This window comes from Brassica napus, chromosome C1 (assembly GCF_020379485.1).
Source record: "Brassica napus cultivar Da-Ae chromosome C1, Da-Ae, whole genome shotgun sequence".
Taxonomy (NCBI): domain Eukaryota; kingdom Viridiplantae; phylum Streptophyta; class Magnoliopsida; order Brassicales; family Brassicaceae; genus Brassica; species Brassica napus.
Window position 1 is genome coordinate 39,547,789 of NC_063444.1, and position 23,943 is coordinate 39,571,731.

General features: G+C 39.2%; 1 protein-coding gene across 1 annotated transcript; it reads right to left on the reverse strand.

Moving 5' to 3' along the window:
• Positions 1–17,959: 17,959 nt before the first annotated feature.
• LOC106386471 (GATA transcription factor 29-like) lies at positions 17,960–21,714 on the reverse strand. Its single transcript, XM_048744476.1, has 3 exons — positions 21,622–21,714; positions 21,371–21,468; positions 17,960–20,787 (listed from the first exon to the last, which is right to left on the reverse strand). Exons 2-3 carry the CDS (start codon positions 21,461–21,463, stop codon positions 20,272–20,274), a joined length of 609 nt encoding a protein of 202 aa, XP_048600433.1. The 5' UTR covers positions 21,464–21,468; positions 21,622–21,714; the 3' UTR covers positions 17,960–20,271.
• Positions 21,715–23,943: the final 2,229 nt, after the last annotated feature.

Here is a 23,943-nt window from a genome sequence, read left to right on the forward strand (position 1 = left end):
GGAGCCGAGTATGTACTGTCTGATCAAGTTATGATCAACGACTGGTTTTATCGAACTAAGCTGGACAGATTCAGACAAGGCAGCTGGGCTTGTCATTCGAGATCAATTAGTCAATGTGTGGACTGACTGGTGTACATTCTGACGGGAACGGATACTGAGCTTAACATGAACTGATTAGCCAAGGAAAATGGCGGGAACGGTCACTAAGTTACCAGAACAGTTACAAGACGGTTCCGGGTGGTTACTGGACTGCTTAACTGACTGGGACGGTTTACGGACAGTTGAGTTCTGGTACTGCTAAGGCGGTTATATAGAGTATTTGGAACTACCAGGAGTTACTGGGGAAACCGTCAAGGACGGTTACAGACTGATAAGAAACCGCCCGAGAGCATTTACTGATTGGATGGGTGTGGAACGTGATACTGGCGGTTAGGGCTCGGATCGAGTCTTAGCGTTCTGTACCGGCTATGGTATAGGCCGAATCTTGATGGATTGGTGTTGACTGAACCGAGACTTGTACTGGGTGGATGCGTGTTGTTACTGACTAAATATGGGACTGTGGAGCCGAGTATGTACTGTCTGATCAAGTTATGATCAACGATTGGTTTTGGGGCGCTAAGCATGACTAGCGTACTGTCTGTTCTGGATGTCTGGTTGGAGACCAAGCCGTCTCTCTTTGTTTACTTGGGTCACGTGGGGATGGTTGGCTGAGTGACTAAGGAACAAGGGGATTCGGTTAAGTATCTGATCGAGCTGGCTGGATAAGACGGATGGGAAGCAGGAAGACAACAAGGAAGGAGTGTATGGATGGATTATCAGAAAACAAAGCACCAAGGCAGTAAGATACATGTTTATTATGCTGTGATTACTAGTAGACTGCTAAGTTGCTGGATTAGACTTAGCGAACCCTGTGTACTGAACTGAACCTTTTAGAGAAAAGCTGGTTAAAAATCGTAAGTAAAGGGAATATTTCGTAAAAGGCTAGTTTGGATCGGGGCAAGCGAACTGAGGACGAACCAGCGGTAAGGGAAACCGGGTCGGGGCCTTTCAAGTGGTATCAGAGCGATTACGGTTCTAGGACAGAGTTTGAAGGATGATACAAGATTTGTCTAGACCAAACGGATGCGGAAACTGCTAAGGGTGAGCATTGGAGAACTGACGAGAGACTTGATCTTGGGAGTGATCAAGTCGGACTTACACTTTGTATGGGCAAATGTAAGTTAGAAGTCTTTCTGGAAAGAAACCGGAGATAAGATCATTGATGAATGATTGGATTGGTTGAATGAAGTCTGAGTTAAGATCATTTGGAGAATGATCGGATTGCTTAAGGTGTTCTGGATTACTCAAGAGAATTATCCAATAAATTTTTCTAAGTGTTGGAAACAACCGAGAGGTTTATTTAAGTCAATGGATCCGGATTCTGAAGTCAAGAAACGGGAAAGATTGACGAAGTGTATTCTAAAGCTTAAGAATAATCAGCTGACTGGAGTTAGGATTGAATCAAGTGGCTCGAGGAAGCCAAGGATGCTTCAGAAAAATCTAAGTAAGACAAGGATCTGTCAAGGACAATGATGTCGGATATGGAACCAAGGAGCTGATGAGTTTAACTCTGTATGGACAAGACGTCCATAACTGAATTTGGAAAGAAGACTTCAGCGGAAAGGTTCAAGGCAGAATAGCCGAGTGGATGAGCTGATTGTTGTAAACGGAAACAAAGTTGGACAGGTGGTCCGAGGATTGAGATGGAATCTCAATGAACTGGCTGAGGCGATAGATGGATTGCTAAGAGATAACCTGAAAGAGTCAGGGAATCGGAAAAACTGAATTAGACAAGTCGTCCATGAAAGAGCCTAAGGACTAATGGCTAAGGCACTGATGCTGGAATGTGAAGTACAGAGACTTACATTCGAATGGAATATCTGCTGAGAAAGCTTAGACGGATCCTAAGATTTTCAAGGTAATGGACAAGCTGGTCCGGGAAAATGGAACTGGAAGTTTCATAAAAAGATTCTGGAAAAATCTGAGTCAGACTGACACATAGCAAGTGGCAATTGTAAGCAAATTTGGATAAAGAGAAATAGACAATGGAATTGTCAAGGCTGACTAAGCTTGATTGTCTTAGTAGGTTTGTGCGGTCCGAGAGTTGAGATCATCGGAACAAGAGATTGGAAGTCAGGTGTACTTGCCAAAAACTTGTTAAATGATCAAGAAACTACTCGGAGGTACAAGATGCTATAGATGATGAGTTGTGGTCAGAGTTTCAAAAGTAGTAAATGATCGGATCCTATCATGAGCGTCTAGATCAGACAAGGTACTTAGGGGCTGTGATGCTTGCTAAGGCTTGCTGGATTTTGGATGACGGCTCGATGATGTGGGATGATCATTTGAGTTTAGATTATCAATTCCTTTCATGCGAGAGTCAATATCAGTCTAGGTGCTTATGGCTGAGATGCTCATTAAGACTTAACTGGATTGTAAAACGGCTGCTCGATGACTTGGAATGATAATGCTAGACCAGACCAAGAGTCTGATTAACTGGACAAGTGGGAATGCTGAAACCTTAGTGTTAGTGTTGATGATATGTCCTTAGGAACCAAGTGGGTTTGCTGAGGCATAACTGTTCTGATACTGTCTGTTCTGGCATCTATGGAAACCGAGAGTTTCCAAGATGTGACTGTCTATCATCGCGTTTTCTGTCCTGACGTCGGTGGGGAAACGGAGAGTTGCAAAGACGTAACTGTTATTGTGTCGGTGGGAACTAGATTAGTTTGCCATCGCGTGTCTATGCTGTAGTCTGTGGAAACCCAATCTGATGTCTGTGGGAGATGTACCTTCCAAGACATAACTGTATTGTCACTGGAACTCAAAGAGTTCACTACTGTGGGTTTCCGATCGCGATGAAAGCATGGATGAGAACTAGTGAGAGTTTGCCATCACATGACTGTAGGACGTCTGTCTGTTTAGTATGATGAACTGATGTCGTTAGGAACTGTTGAGTTTCTAAGACATAACCGCAACTAAATAATGGGAACTAGAAAAGTTTGCCATTTTGGAAACTGTGAACCCGGAAGGACTGAGAGTCTGAAAGGAAAACTCTGCAAAGGATCAAGTGTAGGATCCGGTAAGAAATGGTTGTAAGGATCAAGAATGATCCGGAAGTGTCAATAAAGATCAGTAAAGATCTAAGAAAAGCTGATGTCGATCATAAGTGGTCGGGAATGGTTAGGATGAGGGATTGATCCGAGGAAACGACTGTGAGGATATATATTTGAGATCAATGTGTTCTGGAAAAGATTAAGTTCCTAGCATTCGGTGGTAGGCCATGCTAAGGAAACATTAGATTGCGAAAATCAACCAGTCAAGTCAGGATGGACAGAGACTAGTTGGGACTGGGTCCGAGAAAGACTAAGGTTGGGTCATGAGTGACTGCGACCAGTTAAAGAGACTGGAAAAACTTAAATGTGATAGTAAGTTCAAACTTCGAGAATTAAGGAAAACTGGTCAACATTGTTGGGAGTAGAGTGTTCTCACCAAAGTGTGTGTCCAAGACCGAGAAATTGCCCGGAAGTAGAAGCTTCTATGCTTATTGAGTGGCTGAACTGAACTGAGTTTGCTGAGACTAAGTATGTGGAAAGACACTGAAACGAGGAAATCGATAGCTGAGATCGAATCTGTTGAGTGGGATTGTGACCAGAAAGTCTTGAAAATAGTAATGGTCGAATAACCGAAAGTATGAGAACTGAATTTAAGGCATGAGTGCCGCATGTTGGAACAATTCTGATTGGATAGAACAAAGTTCTATTAACTGCAGAATTCGAGGACGAATTCATTCCAAGTGGGGGAGACTTGTAGCATCCCCGTCCCGCAGTTTGAACTGGATCAATCCAAGGTCGGATTGATCAGAAGGGACAGACATGTTGGACATGTCATCTGGATGGTACTGGTCAGATTAAGACGATACTGTCTGTCCAAACATAGCAGTTGAGCTTGTCGGACTAAGCTGGACGGATTCAGACAAGACAGCTGGGCTTGACATTTGAGATCAATTAGTCAATGTGTAGACTGACTGGTGTACATTCTGACGGGAACGGATACTGAGCTTAACATGAACTGATTAGCCAAGGAAAATGGCGAGAACGGTCACTAAGTTACCGGAACAGTTACAAGACGGTTTCGGGTGGTTATTGGACTGCTTAACTGACTGGAACGGTTTACGGACAGTTGAGTTCTGGTACTGCTAAGGCGGTTATATAGAGTAGTTGGAACTGCCAGGAGTTACTGGGGAAACCGTCAAGGATGGTTACGGACTGATAAGAAACCGCCCGAGAGCAGTTACTGATGGGAATAAGTGCGGGAGCAGTTGAGTAAAACGGTTATGGGCGGTTAAGGCCGAAAAGTAACCACCCATATTCCTTTTAATTGAAATCCCGCGGATCAGAAGGGGGGGGGGCTGGTTTTACACACGAGTTTCTGGACAAGAAAAATGGAGAGAAACAAGAGAAAAGAACCGAGAGATCAGAGAGACAGATCGGAAACAAGAGAGCATGACCGGATGGTCGATCTGAGCCTCTATTGGGGTCGCGAGTCTATCTGGCTCGTCGGCGATGTGTCCATGTTCTGTATACGGATCAGGTCAAGACTGATGGAACCGAGAGGCGATGGATAATGGATCGATTGGTTAGAGATCGGCACTGAGTAGATGCCGGCTTGGTCTGAAGCCGAACAAATGACGAACTGGACAAGAGCAGATTGAGTGCGAGATCGGCAGGGTCCTGTTGGATGGGATGGTTATGGCTTATACCGGAAGACTGACTGGTAAAGAGAGTCGGTTCTGATGGAAGGCGATCAGAAGGATGACCGCGTATATTCAAGTTGTGTTGGCTGTGCTGACGGCGTATGAGACGTGGTGGGAATAAATCTCTTCAGTGCGCTGTGATTATCGGCTGGATGGGTGTGGAACGTGATACTGGCGGTTAGGGCTCGGATCGAGTCTTAGCGTTCTGTACCGGCTATGGTATAGGCCGAATCTTGATGGATTGGTGTTGACTGAACCAAGACTTGTACTGGGTGGATGCGTGTTGTTACTGACTGAATATGGGGCTGTGGAGCCGAGTATATACTATCTGATCAAGTTTTGATCAACGACTGGTTCTGGGGTGCTAAGCATGGCTAGCGTACTGTCTGTTCTGGATGGCTGGTTGGAGACCAAGCTGTCTCTCTTTGTTTACTTGGGTCACGTGGGGATGGTTGGCTGAGTGACTAAGGAACAAGGGGATTCGGTTAAGTATCTGATCGAGCTAGCTAGATAAGACGGATGGGAAGCAGGAAGACAGCAAGGAAGGAGTGTATGGATGGATTATCAGATAACAAAGCACCGAGGCAGTAAGGTACATGTTTATTATGCTGTGATTACTAGTAGACTGCTAAGTTGCTGGATTAGACTTAGCGAACCATGTGTACTGAACTGAACCTCTTAGAGGAAAGCTGGTTAAAAATCGTAAGTAAAGGGAATATTTCGTAAAAGGCCAGTTTGGGTCGGGGCAAGCGAACTGAGAACGAACCGGTGGTAAGGGAAACCGGGTCGGGGCCTTTCATTAGACCTGTAGTAATCACACTTAATAGTTTTTGTATCAACAACATGTAGCAGCCAGGAAATCAAACTGACATAAACAATAAATATAAACGCGATGTTAAGGAAACCTATGAATCGAAAAGACGAAATGAAAACGTTTTCCAAAAACAGATCGACCGTAAGTCGAGATAAATATCTTTCCTTAATTCTTAATATTTGCCCGTAAGTGCGACGGATCTTATATGAATTAAAGTCCCACGATAAAACCATGATAGGCTGGCACGCGGCACTCGTGAACAGCCCATACGAACTATAGAACTACGAAATACTCTCGAACTACTTACGCTAAGGGATTTTGCTATTGGTTTGTCGATGTAAAATTTTTCGAATGAATGAGGAGAGCCGGGTTTATTTAAAGAGAAGAATGAGAGCCATTTCCAGCAACAGCTGTTGCACGTGGGCGAAAATCTCACGGAGATCACGGGAAGTTGAGTTACAAATTTATTCTCTAAGACTATTTATTATTTCGTTTAAATATCATGACGAGAGGATAAACTGCATGATATTTTTTATTTATCAGACAAATTATTTGTCGTTTTAAAACGAAATGCATGTTGTTTTTGGGAAGGAAATAGGCCAAAACGTCAAGCTTAACTTGACCCATAAGCTTGACCCATCAAAAAGAACATCTTGTAGTGGCCCCCAGGGGCATATTCTCCCACGCCAAAGCGAATGGCGGCAGCGCGCACGGGGAACTATCTCTCTCTATATGCCGTTTAATTAACTTCATATGTGATGGCATATTTATACAACTGGACATTCAATGTCACAGCCGATGTTGGACAACCCATTTTTCTGGGATTTTTGTCTTTGATCATTTCAAGATCACCACTTGATCACATCATTTCTCATTCCATTTAATCTTTTTTTTTGACGAATATACTACATTATAGTACTCGTTGCAAGCTATCCAACGCGCTGTACAATCAGGTCACAACGACCACTGGTTTGGCTAAAAAAGCCACCGGAAAGTTGAAAAACGTCAGCCTCTTTATTTAAGTCAAAACAGAGTTCCAACACAACAAACTCAGCGAAGAGTAAACATGACCGTGCTTCTCCAATGATAACAAGCAATGTGCGATAAACTCTTTTATTGGACCTTGCTGGACCGATTATTGTATCTAGTAAGGTTCTAAAAATCGGTCTAGGCGGCAATTCGGTCTTATTCTAAACGATTTTCTTAAACTCTGATTTATACCGATTTATACGATTCAAATAATTTTAAATTGTTCGAAATTGGTTTAATCGATCTAAGTTAGTCTAAATATGTTAAATTAGTCAATAATGTTAGCATAAATCTACAATTATTTTTTAATTTTTGTTGTTTTGTATATCTAATTTTAATAATTCATCACAATAATGTTAGCATACATCCACAATTTTTGTTGTTGTTGTTTAGGATCTCACTAAAACCATTAATAGAGCTTTCTTTATAACAATAACGGAAGCATTAATAGAGTACAGCAAAGTAAATAGGAGAAAACATAAAGTATGAGAAGAATTAATTATTTGTTATATTACTTTAGTTTACTCTACATATTTAGAGTAACAAAAGGTGAAAAATCAGTAAAACTACCAAATATCATTTTCATGATTGGATGTATTTAAGTGGGATTCATGGAGAAAAAAACTACTCCAGTAGAACACAGACTGGTAATTTGCACAGACTGGTAATTTGCAAGACCTCGAGCGACCCAGTCAACACTGACCCATCTGTCTAAGAAGCTCATTATCGTCCAGGCTCAATATGACTCGCAACCTTTTCATATTCTATCAAAACATAATTGCCAATAAAGAAGACAAATAAAAAAATTCTTATATCAAACGAAAGTGCAATCAGATTATCAAGCCTCATAAAAGCAATATTGTAAGATATCACCAATCGCCACCTCGACAAATCCGATAGAGGGATCTATATTCGGGTGTATATATGTAAAGCCGAGAAAACAGTCCTCAATTTGTTGTATTTACGAATCAGTGTGATATGGTTTAATGTACCAAACTTGGTTGTATATGAAATGACAAAGTACTTGTTCCAACGATGCAGCTTACATCACCGGAGCCAATGGATACTCCAGAAGTGAATCTTAGGGAAGCTGCAATGGCCAAGAATCTGTGGAAGCCCGGAACATATAGGCTTTGTTTTGCACTTGTCTGCTCTTGCTCTTATGTTTCAAGTTTAGTGCAAAACAACCAATCGTTGGAGACAAGGAAAGAGAAGAAGTGAAAGCCAACCAACAAGCTCTAATACTACCACTGCAACGTAAATAATGAGATTACTACCAGTTAGCCCCTTTCACAGTTATACCTTTTTCCTTCTTTATCTTCAATTTCAGGGAACAAATTTTCATCATAAGTCACATATTTTCATACACATGAAACCATAAAAACATAACACTTAGTAGCCGTTTCTGTCGCACTCTGGTCACATGACTACATTCTGAAACAATATTGAAACTGGTGTTCTGTGATTTTTTGTAAAAACACTTCAGATCCAGATATAGACGATATTTATTACAATCTGATGTGGAATATACAAATTAGGGTATAATTATTTCATAAAAAAATACTCTCTTCTTTTCCCCCAAAATAAACATTTCTTTTTTTGTCAAAACAAAATAAACATTATCAGGCCTTTTGTGTTCGATTTTTCGTTTGGGTATGTAATAAAACAATAAAAGACTCTCCTCTCAGTGTGTTCTTTGTCTCTTCGGAACAGAGTCTCATTCTCATCTTTTCTTTCAATGTCCTTTTGTTGCAGCAATTTGGGCTAAGTTCTCTACCAGTCCAGTTCTGCTTGCTCCAGTCTCTATCCAAAAGCTTGCTGGTGTTATTGCTCATCCCCAACTCGCTGGAGCTGCTGGTATGGATGCTGTGCTAAGCTTATATTGCAGGTAATTGTGTATTGCATGAGCGTAACGTGCGCATCTTCCAGCAAGTTTCTACATCAGTTGCTGAAGTCTTCTCTCGGGTGGACCGTCTCATCAAGGACCGCCTGCTTGCCATCAGTCGTCTCCGCCTTCACCTTCGTTGCTCCTGCTCTATCTCTCTTTGTTGCCCGCGGGTCTGTAATTCTTGCTCTGTTGTCTTTGCTCTCTCTTATTTTCTTGTAATAAATGGCTTGCCACAATTCTAAAAAACTGAAAATCTTCGTATAAATCTTAACATTAAAAAAAAAAAAAGACTCTCCTCTTAGAAAAACAACGTTTAAGTAATCATCAAAACAAGGTAAGCAATGCACCAATGTCGATCATTCACTACCTACCATTTCGAATAGCAGATGATATCTCATTAGCAAAAACATCATCATCTTTATCTTTCCCATTTCCCTCCACTCCTTGGCATCGGAACCTTTTAATCATTTCCATATCCATTGTATGTGCAATGAAGAGGGTTTCATTTTAATTGCACGGCCCTCAATGAGGAGGAAGTAGACGGGTCCAAATATATGCATGATCTATTTCTTCTTCTTTCTATTATTGCCACACAATTTTCTAGATGATACTTGATACATAATTAAAATTAAGTTGCAAGAACAAAGATATACACAAAAACCCTAAAATAATAAACGAAGAACAAATCTAAAGAACTTTTATAATTATTTTAGAAAAGAAAAAATTTAACTCAAATAAATACTCTTTTTATACAAATTAATGCTCGATAAGCTAGCAACTCAACATATAAGTTAATAAAAGTTCTAATTTTAATTAAGTTCTTATATAATTAATACTTCTGTGGATTCATATCTCTTTAAATAAGTAAAATATCAAAATTTAGATATATTTTTTTAAATAGACATTTTATCTATATACTTTTTACTCATCTGACATTTTGTAATTGCTTTTCTGTCTAAACTGTAATTCATAAATTTATAGCTCTATTTATTTTTATTAACAAATGCTTTGAGAGAAAAAACTTTCTGTGATATACATTGTTGATAATAATTGTTTTTCATTTTATGTATTTATATTTTTTTTAAAGTAAATTAATATTCATTTTAGTTTTTTTTAGTAACTAAGGTTTTCATTTATAATACTAAGAAATAAAAAGTTTACAAGCCATGGGCTTAAAGTTACAGGGCCCTGCCCAATCTTAAAAAGTCATAGTTAGAACCCAAGTGAACCCATAAATTAGTTAAGTGGCCCATGAACCAACTAAAGGGACCAGTTTGAGAAAACGATCAAAGCGTTGTCTGCGACGGAAGCGTTGAGTGCCGAGATGCAGTTACGACAGTAGGAGAGGTTGGCTATGGGGATTGGAACCAGAGTTGAATCATCGCAGAAGAGAGGGTTGGATTTGTTTCTCTGAAACTCTGGATTCTGTTCCTAAGTTGACTATCAAGAGCCACAAACAAAGAGTCGACCGATCGGAAGTTGTTTTGGTGCAGCCTGGAGTTCCTTTTATTCCAGCTCCAGTAGATAGTTGATTTCCACGCCAGGAGGGTTAAAAGAGTGTTATGCCGGCGGGATTTTGATCGAGGAAGTGCAGTCATCTGAAGGACCGTGCCGTCCCAATCACGACAGGGTGTTAAGCCACACTTAGTTACAACGAGGTTCCAGAGATCAAAACTGTAACCACATTCATAGAACAGATTGTTTCGAGATTCTGATTGAAGATTGCATAGGAGACAGAGAGGTGAAACCTGAATTCCCCAGCCGATAAGCCTATCACGAGTGGGGCATCTGTTGTTGATCACAAGCCAAGCGAGGAAAGAGTGTCTAGGGATTTCATAAGAAGACCAGATTGACTTCGACCAATTGACTTCAGCTATCTCTCCACGAAGGTAAGTGTAGACATCTCCTGTACTGTATTTACTGATAGTCTTGCCTGCCAACTCCCATTCATAATAGTCTTGTTCCTGATTAAGTGTAACTGTTGTTAGGTATGTGAGAAGCTGCAGTTGTTGCTCTGTTCTCGCTGATGGGAGCTGCCACATTCCATTCCGAGAGAGTGAGGTAACCGTAGCTGCTGCAGGGATGCCAAGTCTGGAGGAAGAGTTGTTGAGGAAGGTTGTTAGAATACCGAATGGAGTCCAGTTATCAGTCCAGATCTAGCTGATGTGCCATTCTGTAATCTCAGTTTGATCAGCGGATATACAACAGTCTTAAGCTTCAACAGTTTGTTCGCGAGCCAAGAGAAAGAGGTACTAGGTTTTGTGGTCCAGTAATTTTGAATTGATCCTTTTAAAACCTCTTCTTTGAACCAGGCGACCCAGACTGAACCTGCACGGAAGAACAACATCCAGATGAGTTTGAGACAACAGGCCGTGTTCCTAGTGTTTAGATCTTTGATCCCTAGGCCTCCTTGACTTTTAGTAAGTGTCACCGTGTCCAAGGCTATTTTTGCTGAGTTATGACTTTCAATATCTCCTTTCCACAAGAAGACACTGCATAGAGAATTGATTCTTTTGATACATGCTCTTGGCAGGATGAAGGCTGAGCACTAGAAGGTTGTTATCCCCGAGATGACGGTCTTGATCAGAAGTAGTCTTCCTGAGAAGGAAAGAGACTTAACTGACCATGAAGAAAGTCTCTTCTTTATCTGATGGATTAACGGCTCACAGTTGGCGAGATTGAGCTTCCTTGAGTTTAAGGGGACTCCCAAGTAGCGCACAGGTAAAGTACCACAAGTCATACCCGTTGAAGCTTGAATTGTATCTATTTCTTGTGCACTCATACCTGACGCATAAAAACTTATCTTCTGAAATCTCACCGCTAATCCCAACCTCTTCTCAAACTCATGAAGTACCTGTAGCACCGTCTGAACAGACTCAAAGGATCCATCAATAAATATCAATAAATCATCAGCAAAGAAAAGGTGTGTAAGCTTCATTTTCTCGCAGTTTTTGTGATACTTTACCCTTCCTTGTGATGCTGCTTCGTTTAACATGAATGGGAGGTTCATTGCAATCACAAACAAGTATGGCGATAAGGGGTCACCTTGTCTAGGACCCCTTTTGCCTTTAAAGTATCCAGTTACTGTTCCATTATAGCCAACCATAAAGCTAGTTTTACACACGCAGGCTTTGAACAGAGAGAGGAAGTGATGAGGCAGGTTCAATCCTTCAAGGCAGGAGAAGAGGAATTCCCAAGACAATGTATCAAAAGTTTTGGCAATGTCCACCTTGATGGTAATCTTCTTGGGGCCTTTGTTCTTGTGATAGCCATGTATGAGTTCACTTGCTAAGATAGTATTCTCTACTAGGAGACGGTCTTTAACGAAAGCTGTTTGACATGGGAGGATAAGGTGTTGAAGGATCGGTTTTAGCCTTGCAACCAGCAGACGAGATATGACTTTGTAGACTGTGTTGAGACACAAGATGGGGCGAAAGTCGGAGATTTTAGAGGCGCCTGGAAACTTTGGGACAAGGGATAGAATAGTCGAGTTTGCAGTTGCAGGGAGAAAAGCAGAGGTGAAGAACTGTTTTACGCAGATAATCGCTTCTTCTCCAACAGTCTCCCATGCACCCTTAAAGAAACCAGAGGTCAACCCATCAGGCCTTGGGGCTTTACAGGTTTAGCTTGAAGAACAGCTTCCTTATCTCCTCGGAGGAAGGGGGAACCAGCATGGCTTGAGCTAGAAGAGGCGCACACTGGTAGTTTAGAAGAGCTGCAAACCAGGCCGGAGACGAAGGAATACTTGGCGGGGAGTACCATTGAGGATCCAGAACAGATTTGAAGTGTTCCACCGCTAGCAAACTCATCTCCAAAGGGTCGGTTATCAAGATATTTGAGCTGGAGAGGAAGGACCTAATGGCATTGTAGCTCGCTCTCACTTGGCACATCCTATTGATATCTTGTATATTTCCATTATCTTATCCATTCATCCATGTGCATTTTGATCATATAGACTAGGATTTAGCCATGTTTAGGTTGCATTTTGCATACATAAGTCTTTATCAGGTATTGGAGTACCACATGGAGTTCTCGGAGACATTTGGGTGTGTTTGGAGCTCGAAAGAGGTGTAAAGATGATCATTGGACGAGCAGAGCGTTGGGAGCGACTTCCCGGAGCGACACCAGCAAGTCGCTCTGACCTGCCTTTTCAGAGAGACCTTACCAGAGCGATGCGGAGAAGTCGCTCGCCATTTCATCCCGGTGGAAGCCGAAAACTGACCCGGAGCGACCTATCAGAGCGACCACTCCAGGTCGCTCCCGAAGCCCAGAGCGACTTGGCCAGAGTGACACCCCGAGGTCGCTCGCATTTCTATCGCATGACGACAACACAATGGAGCCAGAGCGACCTCTCGCAGCGACACAGCGAGGTCGCTCCCGAAGCATGGAGCGACTACTCGGAGCGACGAGCGGAGGTCGCTCGCATTTTCATCACTCGGGAACGCGAGAACGAGTCCGGAGTGACCTCTCGCAGCGACACAGCGAGGTCGCTCCCGAAGTGTGGAGCGACTACTCGGAGCGACGAGCGGAGGTCGCTCCGCGTCTTATTTCTGCTCGAACTTATGATTTCTCAAGGGCCTTTTGGTCATTTCATGATGCACGTTTTATTTTCTAAACCTATGTTTTAATACTCTGTAAGCCACCAGGAGGCAGATCTATCTTTGTTCTGAAGAAAACCACCAAAAACCTTGAAAAAGGGGATCTCTTTGATTCATTGATCACATGTTCTACTGTTGATTTCTATTCTATTATCTGTATTTTCTCTGAATGATTAATCTGAAATCCAATATGGGTTTAAGAGGAATCATGGAGATTAGTGAGTAATCACCTTTTGAATTCATGGGTTAGGGAGATTAAGGGTGATTTGGTTAGTTCTAGGATGTTTTAGTGTAGATCATTCTTGTTCCTTGCTAGTAGAGTATTCTTAATGCATCTTCTGAGTTGGCCACTCAAAAGTTGATCAATAGGCATTTCCCACCCGAAAGGTGTTTGATGAAATGCCTGAGACAACTCTCCTAGGATTTTAGTATACTTTGCCAAAGACATTTGTTGTTAAAGATGCTAAGATAGCTAATAGACTTGTTAGTAATGATTGCTTTCATATTATTCAACCAAAGACATTTGATGTTTGAGATATGTTAGCAAATGAGTATTCATCTAGACATAGAGCTTGCTTAGAATTGTGTATAGGCTTAAGGTTGATAGTTTGATTGATCATTTGCCATCCTTAGTTCGATACTTGATCACCCAAGGTCTAATCCCTATGCCCATGAGTTCTCTTTTCCCTTAGTCAAGAAAGTATCATTCTGTTATTGCTTTCTAGTTTTAGTCATAGCTTAAAACCCATCTAAATCATTGGTTGCACTTAGATTAAGTGAGTACTTGCATTCTCAGTGCTTTGATATCCCTCAGAACTGGTTCGACAATCACTATACTACAACATTTGTCTTAGGAGCCTTGAAAACTCCTAACATCACCTATGAAAATAGGTGGTATTAAAATCCCCTTCTCGAAGCCAGTTGATTCTTGATTTTTGACGGAAATAAGCTTCTTCTATCTCTCGCAGGAAAAGCCATTTTTGGTGGAGTTCTCTTTCCTGTTGGAACAGCTGCGGGGTAGGAGACTGAAGAGCTGAGACCTGCACATGTTGTAACAAACTGTAAGTTTCACTCACCCTCTCTTGAATTTTTGAAAAATTCTCTCGATTTAGTAATTTAAGATCTGTCTTAATGACTTTCAACTTCCAACAGAACTGAGTCATAGTCATGCACATGCTTCCGGCACGAATCCAAGCATCATTTACCACCGCAGAAAAACCTGGGTGCTTGGTTAGGTAGTTTTAAAATTTGAAAGGCTGGGTTCTGGTTTTGGGGAGGGTAAAGGCAAGGTCTGTTAGGCAGGGACAATGGTCTGAGAAGAGTTGGGGGAGGAAGGTTGCATGGGTGTGAGGAAAGGCTGAGACCGCTGAGCTGTTTACAAGAAATCTGTCCAGCTTTTTTGTGATGGGATTGTCTGGCTGGTTGTTTGTCCAAGGAAGATTAGGCCCAGTAAACCTCAGATCAAACACCCCAGCTTGTAGCAAACAATCTCGAAAGATGAACATCTAGCTATTAGGAGTGTTTACTGAGGGAGAATAATGCTCAGAGGGGTTAAGAATTTGATTAAAGTCGCCACCAATCATCCATGCTTGGTTATCAAGATTTAACAAGCTTTGCGTCTCAATTAACTCAGTCCAGTGGTCGTTCCTCTCTTCTGATTCATTGGACGCATACACAGCAGTGTAGTAGAAGGGGGTTAGGTTAGGCAGAGAGACTAAGCAGGTTATGGATTGTCTACTCTTGTTGAAGACTTGAACCGAAGCAGGATGTTTCCAAATGAGTATGATACGACCATCCTCATCCTCAGAGTGGTTTGAAGTAAAGCTCCAGTCCGGGCATAGTTTGGATATTAGGGGGTTCAAAAAGGATTATTTTATATGAGTTTCTAAGATGGCACCAAAAAGAGGCTTATGAAAGAGAAGCCAACTAGCAAAAGGCCGATGCTTATCCGGGTCATTTAAGCCACAGACGTTCCAAAAAAAGAGTTTTACACTCATCAAGAAAGAAGGTAGAAAGGATTCCCATTTAATTGGGAGGATCCTTTAGAAACAAGAGAAGTATCATCAGCAGAAGTAGAATTTTTTATAGAGGGAAGTCTTGGATCAGGGGTGAGAGGTGGATCAGAGGTGTTGAAAAGGTTTTGGATCGGAGGATTAGATGAGGAACAAAAAGGGTTTGGATTCGAGCCATGGCCAGGAGTAAAAGTTGCGGAGGAGCGAGATCGCTTTAAAGAAGGACGGGGTATATCAGGTGAAGATAAAGAGGATTGGACTATGGAAAAGACAGTAACCGGGAGTTGGCGTGAGTGCTGGGGGGTGTCAGTGATCATAACATCAGAGCCAATAGGTGCTGTAGGAACTATGGTAGTAGGAGGAGGAGTAAACTGTGGCAAGGTAGGGATGCATGGTAAGTCAGTATTTGAAGAGGAGGGGAGGAGGTCTATGGGATCTTTGGTTTTCTTTCTATAGATAGAAGTTTGAGATTTGGCGGTTGGGGGGTTGTTTTTGGGGCTTTTCTGAAGGCTTTTGTGGCTTTTGTGGTTTATCAGTTGGTTTTTGAGAAGGGGCATGAGCAGGGGGAGGAGGTATATAGTGAAGGCAGTTTTTGACAATATGGCCAAGCTCGTGGCAGTGGAGCACGTTGGAGGAATCCATGGGTAGTGGACCGAGACTTCCACAACCTCACCACTCTGTCTCACAAACTCAACGACAGATGGGAGAGGCACAGTAAGATCTACCTCAACTTTTACATGAGAGAGAGTCAAGCTTACAAGGTTTTTAGTGAAATCATCAGTCTCCTTAGGATCACCTATTAAGCCCGCTACCATACTGAGCCCCTCTTCGTGCCTCATGTCCAAGGGAACACCAATGAGATGGGCCCATATTTTGATTGCTTTCAGAGGAGGAGTTGCCTTTGAGCGTTCCGATGTCCATTGAGCGGTGTGAAACATCGAGTCTCCAACATACCAAATGTTCTTTTCCAGGATCTTTTCTCTGAGGTAAGCATTCGGAATCCTGACAATTGTTGATCTGTTGAGAGGGTTGTTGTGGATTTCAAGTTTTTTTCCTTTGCCCCACATATGGTTGAACATACTCTGGATCTGATTAAACGGAGGTGCCTTTCCATTGTAGTACCAAATAATAAAATCTTTGTGAATTGCTGTCCTTTTTTTGAAGACAGAGTCAAGTATCAATATACGAGGCCTTCCATTTTCCGATATAGTGACCGGAGTTGGGCGGCGACGAAGGGTTTTGTCCTCAGCTTGACGAAGCCTTTGGACTAGTGAAGGTACAGGGACAGGAGGTGAGGTTGGAGGAACAAAAAGTTGGGGTTGGGAGAGAGGGAACTGGTGTTTCAGCAGAAGTGTTGGAACTGGTGTGGTCGGATTGATTCTCAGCTTGGACACGGTTCTGCATCGAGGAGGCTTTGTTGGTTTGTAAGGGAGAGGAGGATTTCTGAGGTAGGGTAATGAAGTTTTGGTGGCTTTCGATGTTTGGCAACAAGGGTTTTTCAACAGTAGAATTTTGAGTTTCAGATCTAGGAACAGTAGAAGAAGGTTCAAGAGGAACAGTTTTGGTGTTCTCAGGTACCAGTGGGGAGCCAGTACTTGAAGAAACAGTTAATTGACGCTGAACTTCAGCACCAGTTTGTGGGGATTTGGGTTTCATCGTACCTTTCATTTTAGTTTTTGACTTAAACATTGTTACATATGTTGTTTTTGGAAGCAACTTGTAAGAATATTTTGCTTGTAAGAATTATTGAAGATACATAATATTCAATAATTCTCTAAATTGTATATTTAGTTAAGCTAATGAATTTGAGATTAATTGTAGTGCGTTGCATATATAGCTGACAAGCACAATGGTGCAGTAGAGAAGAGCTGATGCTACATAGGAAAACAACCGAAGTAGTTTTATCTGATTTTGACTTGGCATCAAAATAAGTCTCACAAGATTGTCAGACAACACCAATAAAATTGATGAAGCTAAACAAAAGTCCAGTGATATTAAAAGGAAAAAGTTGTAGAAGGTTTTTTCTATCATCGAAAGCAACAATAAAAATAACATAAATGGTGGAAATACCGAATGAGCAAGCTCTGGCGACTAACAAGTGAATATGGTTTGTGAATGGCTATTCTTATCTTTCGGAGTACATAGCACTTATCAAGGCTTATATAAGTATATAACCTATGTTTCTTCGATAACTCAGATACCTAGCAGAGTTATGGGATGAGGTGGCTCGTTAGGTACCCCTATCATATTAAATATTCGGTCCATTAAACTCAGAAAGCCAGCTGGCCCATGAGCTTTGTATAAAATTCTACCGATAGATTGAACTCAAGGTGCGACCATATTTGGCCTTTTGCTCCCGAACCTACCACCACTAGACCACAACCGCTGGGTTATAACCTATGGTTTAAATTTTGGTAGTAACGAGCAAAGCATGTTTTATAAAGTGGACACAAATGTTTATTGGATTAAGTTCTGATAGGATTGTTATTTTGGTTTATGGTAGGCTTTGAAATTGAATTAGACAGGCATTTTATCCTCTCTTTTTTTTTTCTTGTAACACAGAAGAATAAAGGTGCTGCTTAGGAAAATTGTGTTCATATGTTGCAATTTCATTTCGTTTATGAAAAAATAAAATATTTGTTATTTTGATTTTTAAAATGACCGTTTCCTATCAATGTACTTAAATCAATATCATTATTTTAACTGACGAGTTCGCTAATAAAAAACAACATTTCTCTAATACCAATGTAACTGGTTTTGCAATTATAACTACTTGCTGTGGACTAGATACTTATCATTAATATATGCAACAACTCGAACACAAACAAAGAAAACCAATTACATTGGTTTAAAGAATAACGTCTCTATTGCTCAAAAAAGAACAAGAATAACGTTCCTTTCTAGTAAACAAACAAGAATAACGTTCCTTTCTAGTAAACATACAGCTGTAATATCAATATATTTTAATTTGAATCTATTTATCTCTATACAGAACCTGATAACCAGAATTCAAAATATGTAAATCTCATCCTTATAGAATAATTCTAACCGTACAAAACCATTTGAAAATTCATTAAAATTGATAGGAAATGGAAAATTAGCTAGTGCAATGGGATGTATTTTGAGAAAACAAAGACTACCAACAGGCAACAGATCTCCCTGCCACTAAAGCTGACCCGAAAAATCTTATTGCCATGAATGCTAATCACCCCGCTAATGTAAAGATTATCTACCGGATGCTGCTTGGAATCCTTTATCTTGCGATTGTGGACTAGGTTCGTTCAAGGTGGATGTGTTTTGATAGCAGAGCTCATGCTGCCTCGCCTTAAATTGCAGAGGCGCTGGCCCTTAAGGCAGCTATTTCTGGTGGGATTCAGATGAACTTTCAAGAAGTGGTATACTACACATATTCCAGAAATCTCACTCTACATCTCGATGGACACTCCTCTGAGACAGGTATTCGAAGTATCATCGATGACATCCGCGTGTCGAGTTGATCCTTCACCTCAATTGCCAAATCAGCTCTCTCTTTAATTTTGGTATCCTCCGCTTTGGAGAAACTCTAGTCTTTGAATTAATGAATCATCTTTTAACCAAAAAAAAAAGAAAAGAAAATAAAGACTACATTTTTGAAATTTGTCTGCATCAAAATCAGTAATAAGAATTTCTTTTTAAGTCAATATTTCAATTTTAAATGACTTATGACGAAGAATGAATTCATCACTAGAAGTGAATTATTGTAAAATTGAAAATTTATGTAAAAAAAAACACTGAAACTGATAAAAGTAGCTAGATGAACCAATGATATTTTATGTAAATTAGTGTGCGAATATGTATTACTTCTGATATGTTCTTTTCAAACAAAAAATATGACATTCATTTAAAATTATTGATATATAGTATTTCTCCATCATTGAATATGCTTTTGTATTTTTGAATAACTAATAAATATTTTTTGTCATCTAAAAATCCTATTAAAACAAGTAGCACATAAGCTAATAAAAACACTTTCTTTTCAGAACTAGAAGCCAATAAAGATCGAAATCTTTCCGGAGATATACGATCACAAGAGAAATCTAATCGATAACTAGTAAAGATAGACGACAAAGAATAAATAAAACAAAAATAAAAGTCATACCTTTAATATATAAGTATTAAGTAGCCTTGACTATTGTCATCGAAACGGAAGCAGATATCGATTTTGAAACAACGAATAGAAACATATCGAAGAAACCTAAAAAAAAATTAAGATGGTATTTTATTTAAAGAATTACCGCCATTATTTATCATAATTTGTTAAAACTCTAATAATGTAGGTATATCGAACATTATTTTTGTTTTCATTAAAAAGCTGCAAATTCATATATTTAACATATTGAAAATGAATGACACTTCAATAAATATGCTTAAATCTCCATAGTTTAGCTTTCCTCTCAAAAAGCTTAATCAGACACAAGTAGCACATAAGCTAATAAAAACACTTTCTTTTCAGAACTAGAAGCCAATAAAGATCAAAATCTTTCCGGAGATATACGATCACAAGAGAAATCTAAGCGATAACTAGTAAAGATAGACGACAAAGAGTAATAAAACAAAAATAAAATTCATACCTTATATATAAGTACTAAGTAGCCTTAATTATTGTCATCGAAACGGAAGCACATATTGATTTCGAAACAACGAATAGAAACATATCAAAGAAACCTAAAAAAAAAAACTAAGATGGTATTTTATTTAAAGAATTACTGCCTTTATTTAGCATAATTTGTTAAAACTCTAATAATGTAGGTACATCGAACTTTTTTTTTTTTTTCATTAAAAAGCTGCAAATTCATATATTTAACATATTGAAAATGACACTTCAATAAATCTGCTTAAATCTCCATAGTTTAGCTTTCCTCTCAAAAAGCTTAATCAGAGACATATAATGCTTAATTAACAATGATTCAGTTTCTCTCTTTTTGTATATTAATCAAATACAAAGACAACCACAATCACTCAGTTCCATTGCATCTCTTCTCTTTCTCCTTCCTGAACTTTATCCCACAAGCATTGCATAAACTCTGAAACACATTAGTTAACAACATTCATTTAGTTAAAGTTTAGGTTTAAGCAGCGCAGTTAATATCTTAAACTTATTCGAACATGGTTAATAAGTTAAAGATTTTGAGATAAGATAATGAACTTGCCTTGGGACCAAGAGGACCCTTTCGCCACATAGGAGTGTTAATTGCCTTGCAGTTCATGTTCGTACACTTCCTCATCTCGTTAATCCTTCTTGCTGTACAGGCGCCGCTGCAGCCCCAACGCCGCCCTAGAATCGCATGAGCGTCCACAGCGTTTTTAAACGTTAAAGAGTTACGTTGAGCTCTCTTAGCAGGGACATCAATCAGCACATAGTCACTTCCCGTAGGAGTCTCCGGCACAGGAGCCGGAGATGGTTGCATCGGGAAAGGTTCAAAGTTCAAGGTCTCGCCGACGCCGGCGAAGTGGTTGAAGATTAAGTTGTAGTATTGGATATTGACGTCGACGTTCTTTCTCCCACCTTCGTGGTCGTTGGTCGATTCATCGTTGTTCCAAAGAATGTGACGGCGGCCACGAATCTCACCGACATCGTTGTTGTCTCGGCGGTTACTTTCGAAGTTGTTCCCCTATTATGGTGTATTTTTAATTAATTAATTAGCATTTAATGCATATATATATAATCATTGTCCATTTGTAGCGCTGTTATAAAGGGTATTAATTACAAAAAGAAAATGATGACAATGATTAAATGTTTTTTTCCTCCAAATTGCAACTGTTACCTTTAAAACAGTGTGGGGTTAGTTTTTTTTCCTTAAACAAAGATTAATGAATTTAATATGAGTTCAATATTCTAAATGAATGTTGATTGTTTAACTAATGTGTTTCAGAGTTGACTGGTTAAGAAAAATGAAATGTTTATTGGTTTAATTTGATACATGAAATTATTCAAATGAAAATTCTGTGTGAGATTTAAGATAAACATGTACTAAGTCATGTTTTTCAAATGTTATGTAGTGGTGATTGGTGTCATAGATCTCTAGGGTAAATTCATCAGATATTTCATGTTTTTCCAACTAAAATTTCACTGAATTATACCAAAATTACAACGATAAAAACACTTCCTACAAAATTCTGTGTGGGATTTTTCATGTTATTCATGGCTTCATCAATCAATATCAGTGAAAAGGATAAATATTAATGAAATAAAACCTGATCAGTGGTGAGAGTGTTTAAGCTCAGATGTGTCTCAACAGTAGGACTTGGCAGACTCAACCGCAGTGTTAAATCCAATTCGTTCTCCATTTTTTCTATGGAAATTAGAAGAAAAACATCATAAAATACATGTAACTGTTAGAAAATACTCATGTGGATTTTCATCTACAAAAACATTTTTCGGAGAACAATATAAACAAACTTAACAAATGAAAATGGGCATGAATGGTATGTGTTAATACACTTACAGAGATGACTGATTAAGCAAAATCGATCCACAAGTTTTAGTCTTAGTTTTCAGATCTGAATGTAATCGATCCACTAATTTAGTAGAGATCGTGTGTTGCTTTGGTGTAATTATATATACACATAGACCAATATACGGGCGTTATATTCATACAGACGCACGTATTAAGAGAGGAAGACTAAGGCATGAGAAATGTGATTATCTGCAAATCATGATTGCTACATGACAAATTAAGCTTCATTTCGAATAAATCATTTAATATGAAAAAACGGTAAAATTTCTTTAAGACGAACCATGGAAATAACATGAGAAGACTGAAGAGAATATGAGAATTTACACGAAGGGTTTGATCGGTTGAAGCCGTAGCTTTCTATTTTTTGCTCTAAGATTAAGGCTTTAAATTTTTAGCTTTGGATTTAATTTATTTTGTTGTAGGAATTTTTTTCAGAGTACTAAATAAAAATTCTAGAAAAAGTGCTCTTTTTTTTGGCATAAAAAAAAATGTGTTTTCTAAATCTAACATATTTCCTATTTTAATGTTTTGGCTTTGGATTCAATTTTAAAAATAAAATCATGATTGCTTTTAAAAATGGCTATAGAAATTAAAAATATGTCTACAACTTTGAAATAAAGCATGATTGCTTTAAAAAATGACCCTAGAAATTAAAAAGACTGTCTACATGTCTACAGCTTCTATAAACAGTACCAATCACCCCCAAAGAGACTCTTTTCAGTTTTCCCTTGATTTTATATAAAAACTTTGTAGCTAATTTGATTGGAAGATGTATATTTTATTTATAGATCTTGAAGGGTTTTTATCAAATATGGAAATAAAATTATGTCCTTTCATTCCTTATCACAAAATACTTATTTATTAAATAATTTACTTTTGAAGTTTGTGTTAATTATATATTCTTTATAAAGATTTTAATGTGTTTCTGCTGGTGGCTCATTAGTGTATTTTAAATCTTTACTAAAACTACTTGGAGTAAGACTGGTAGATTAATTTGGTACAAAAAAAGTCATCTTTCTAAGAAATCAACAACTTATAAAGCTATTGAATTTGTTGTTTTGGGATGGATTTAGAGATCAATATCGAACAACACATGTCGGGATGGAAGAAATGGGGGAGGTTGTGTGGCAGTTTGGTGAGCATGGATAACTCTAACATTAAGGGCGAGGGCACGATTTTGTTCGCCAATGTATTTACTATTAGAAAGCGTTTTTGAAAAAACAAAATGGTTTTGAAAGAACAAAATGAAATTTATTCTTCTTGATTCTTTGACATTCAAGTTCGAATGAAAAAAAAAACGACTAGATGAAAAGCAAAAAATATCAAAAGATGTCATAGTCAATTATTGGGCCATATATTTAAGTTTTTATAGGCCTAGCCTTATGTTTAGGCGAACTTAGAAAGGTTGTTTAAAAAGCGGAAGTAATCCATCTAATGCGGGTTGAAGCTATGCGGAAAAATACTAAGTTCCAACCAATTTTTTTTGGTAAAACAGTGATCAGAACATATGCTTAATCTCTTACTCAAGCTTGTACTGATTTTAGTATGAACTATGAAGTATGAAATGTAGAGCTGTAAACTGGGTGGGCTGTCCGATAAGCGTCCATGTCCACATACATTTGGGCTTCCACTAATTATGTCCATATTTCCAGGTGGGCTCTAAGTGGTCAGAGTTTGAAAACCAATTTATCTATGGATTCTTATGGAATTAGGCAATGTGGACTTGGGCGGCCCAATAAAGGAAAATTTTTAGGGTTTTCAATTTTGGAGAAAAATTTAAAAAAATTCATCTCTCTTTTCACGAAACTCGGCGAGTCGGCGTCTCCTTTGGCGATTGCGACGACGACGAAGCTCTCAGTTCTCCTCCTGTCCTCCGTCTGTTTTCCACTTCTCCTCATGTCCTCTGTATGTTCTCCACTTCTCCTCCTATCCTCCGGCCGTTCTCCACTTCTCCTCCCTTCCTCCATCTGTTCTCAACTTCTTCTCTGTGACTCCGTCTATTCTCATCTTCTCCTCCGGTCAGTTTCCATCCTTTGGGTTTGTTCATATTGATGATTTTGTTCGAGATCTGAGTTGGGGGTTTTTTTTTTATCTGAGATGGATTTTTGTTTGTGATCTGAGAATCTGAGATTGGGTTTATGAGATTTGAGATAGGTTCAAGTTTACTGATCTGTACGCATTCAGTTTGTTTGTATCCGTTCTTGTGTAGATATGGATTGATTCTTTGAGTTTCGTTCTATCCGTTTGTATTGCGTTTGAGATATGTAACTTAATGGTTTTGTTCTTTTGTAACATGCAAGAGTAGGTTCG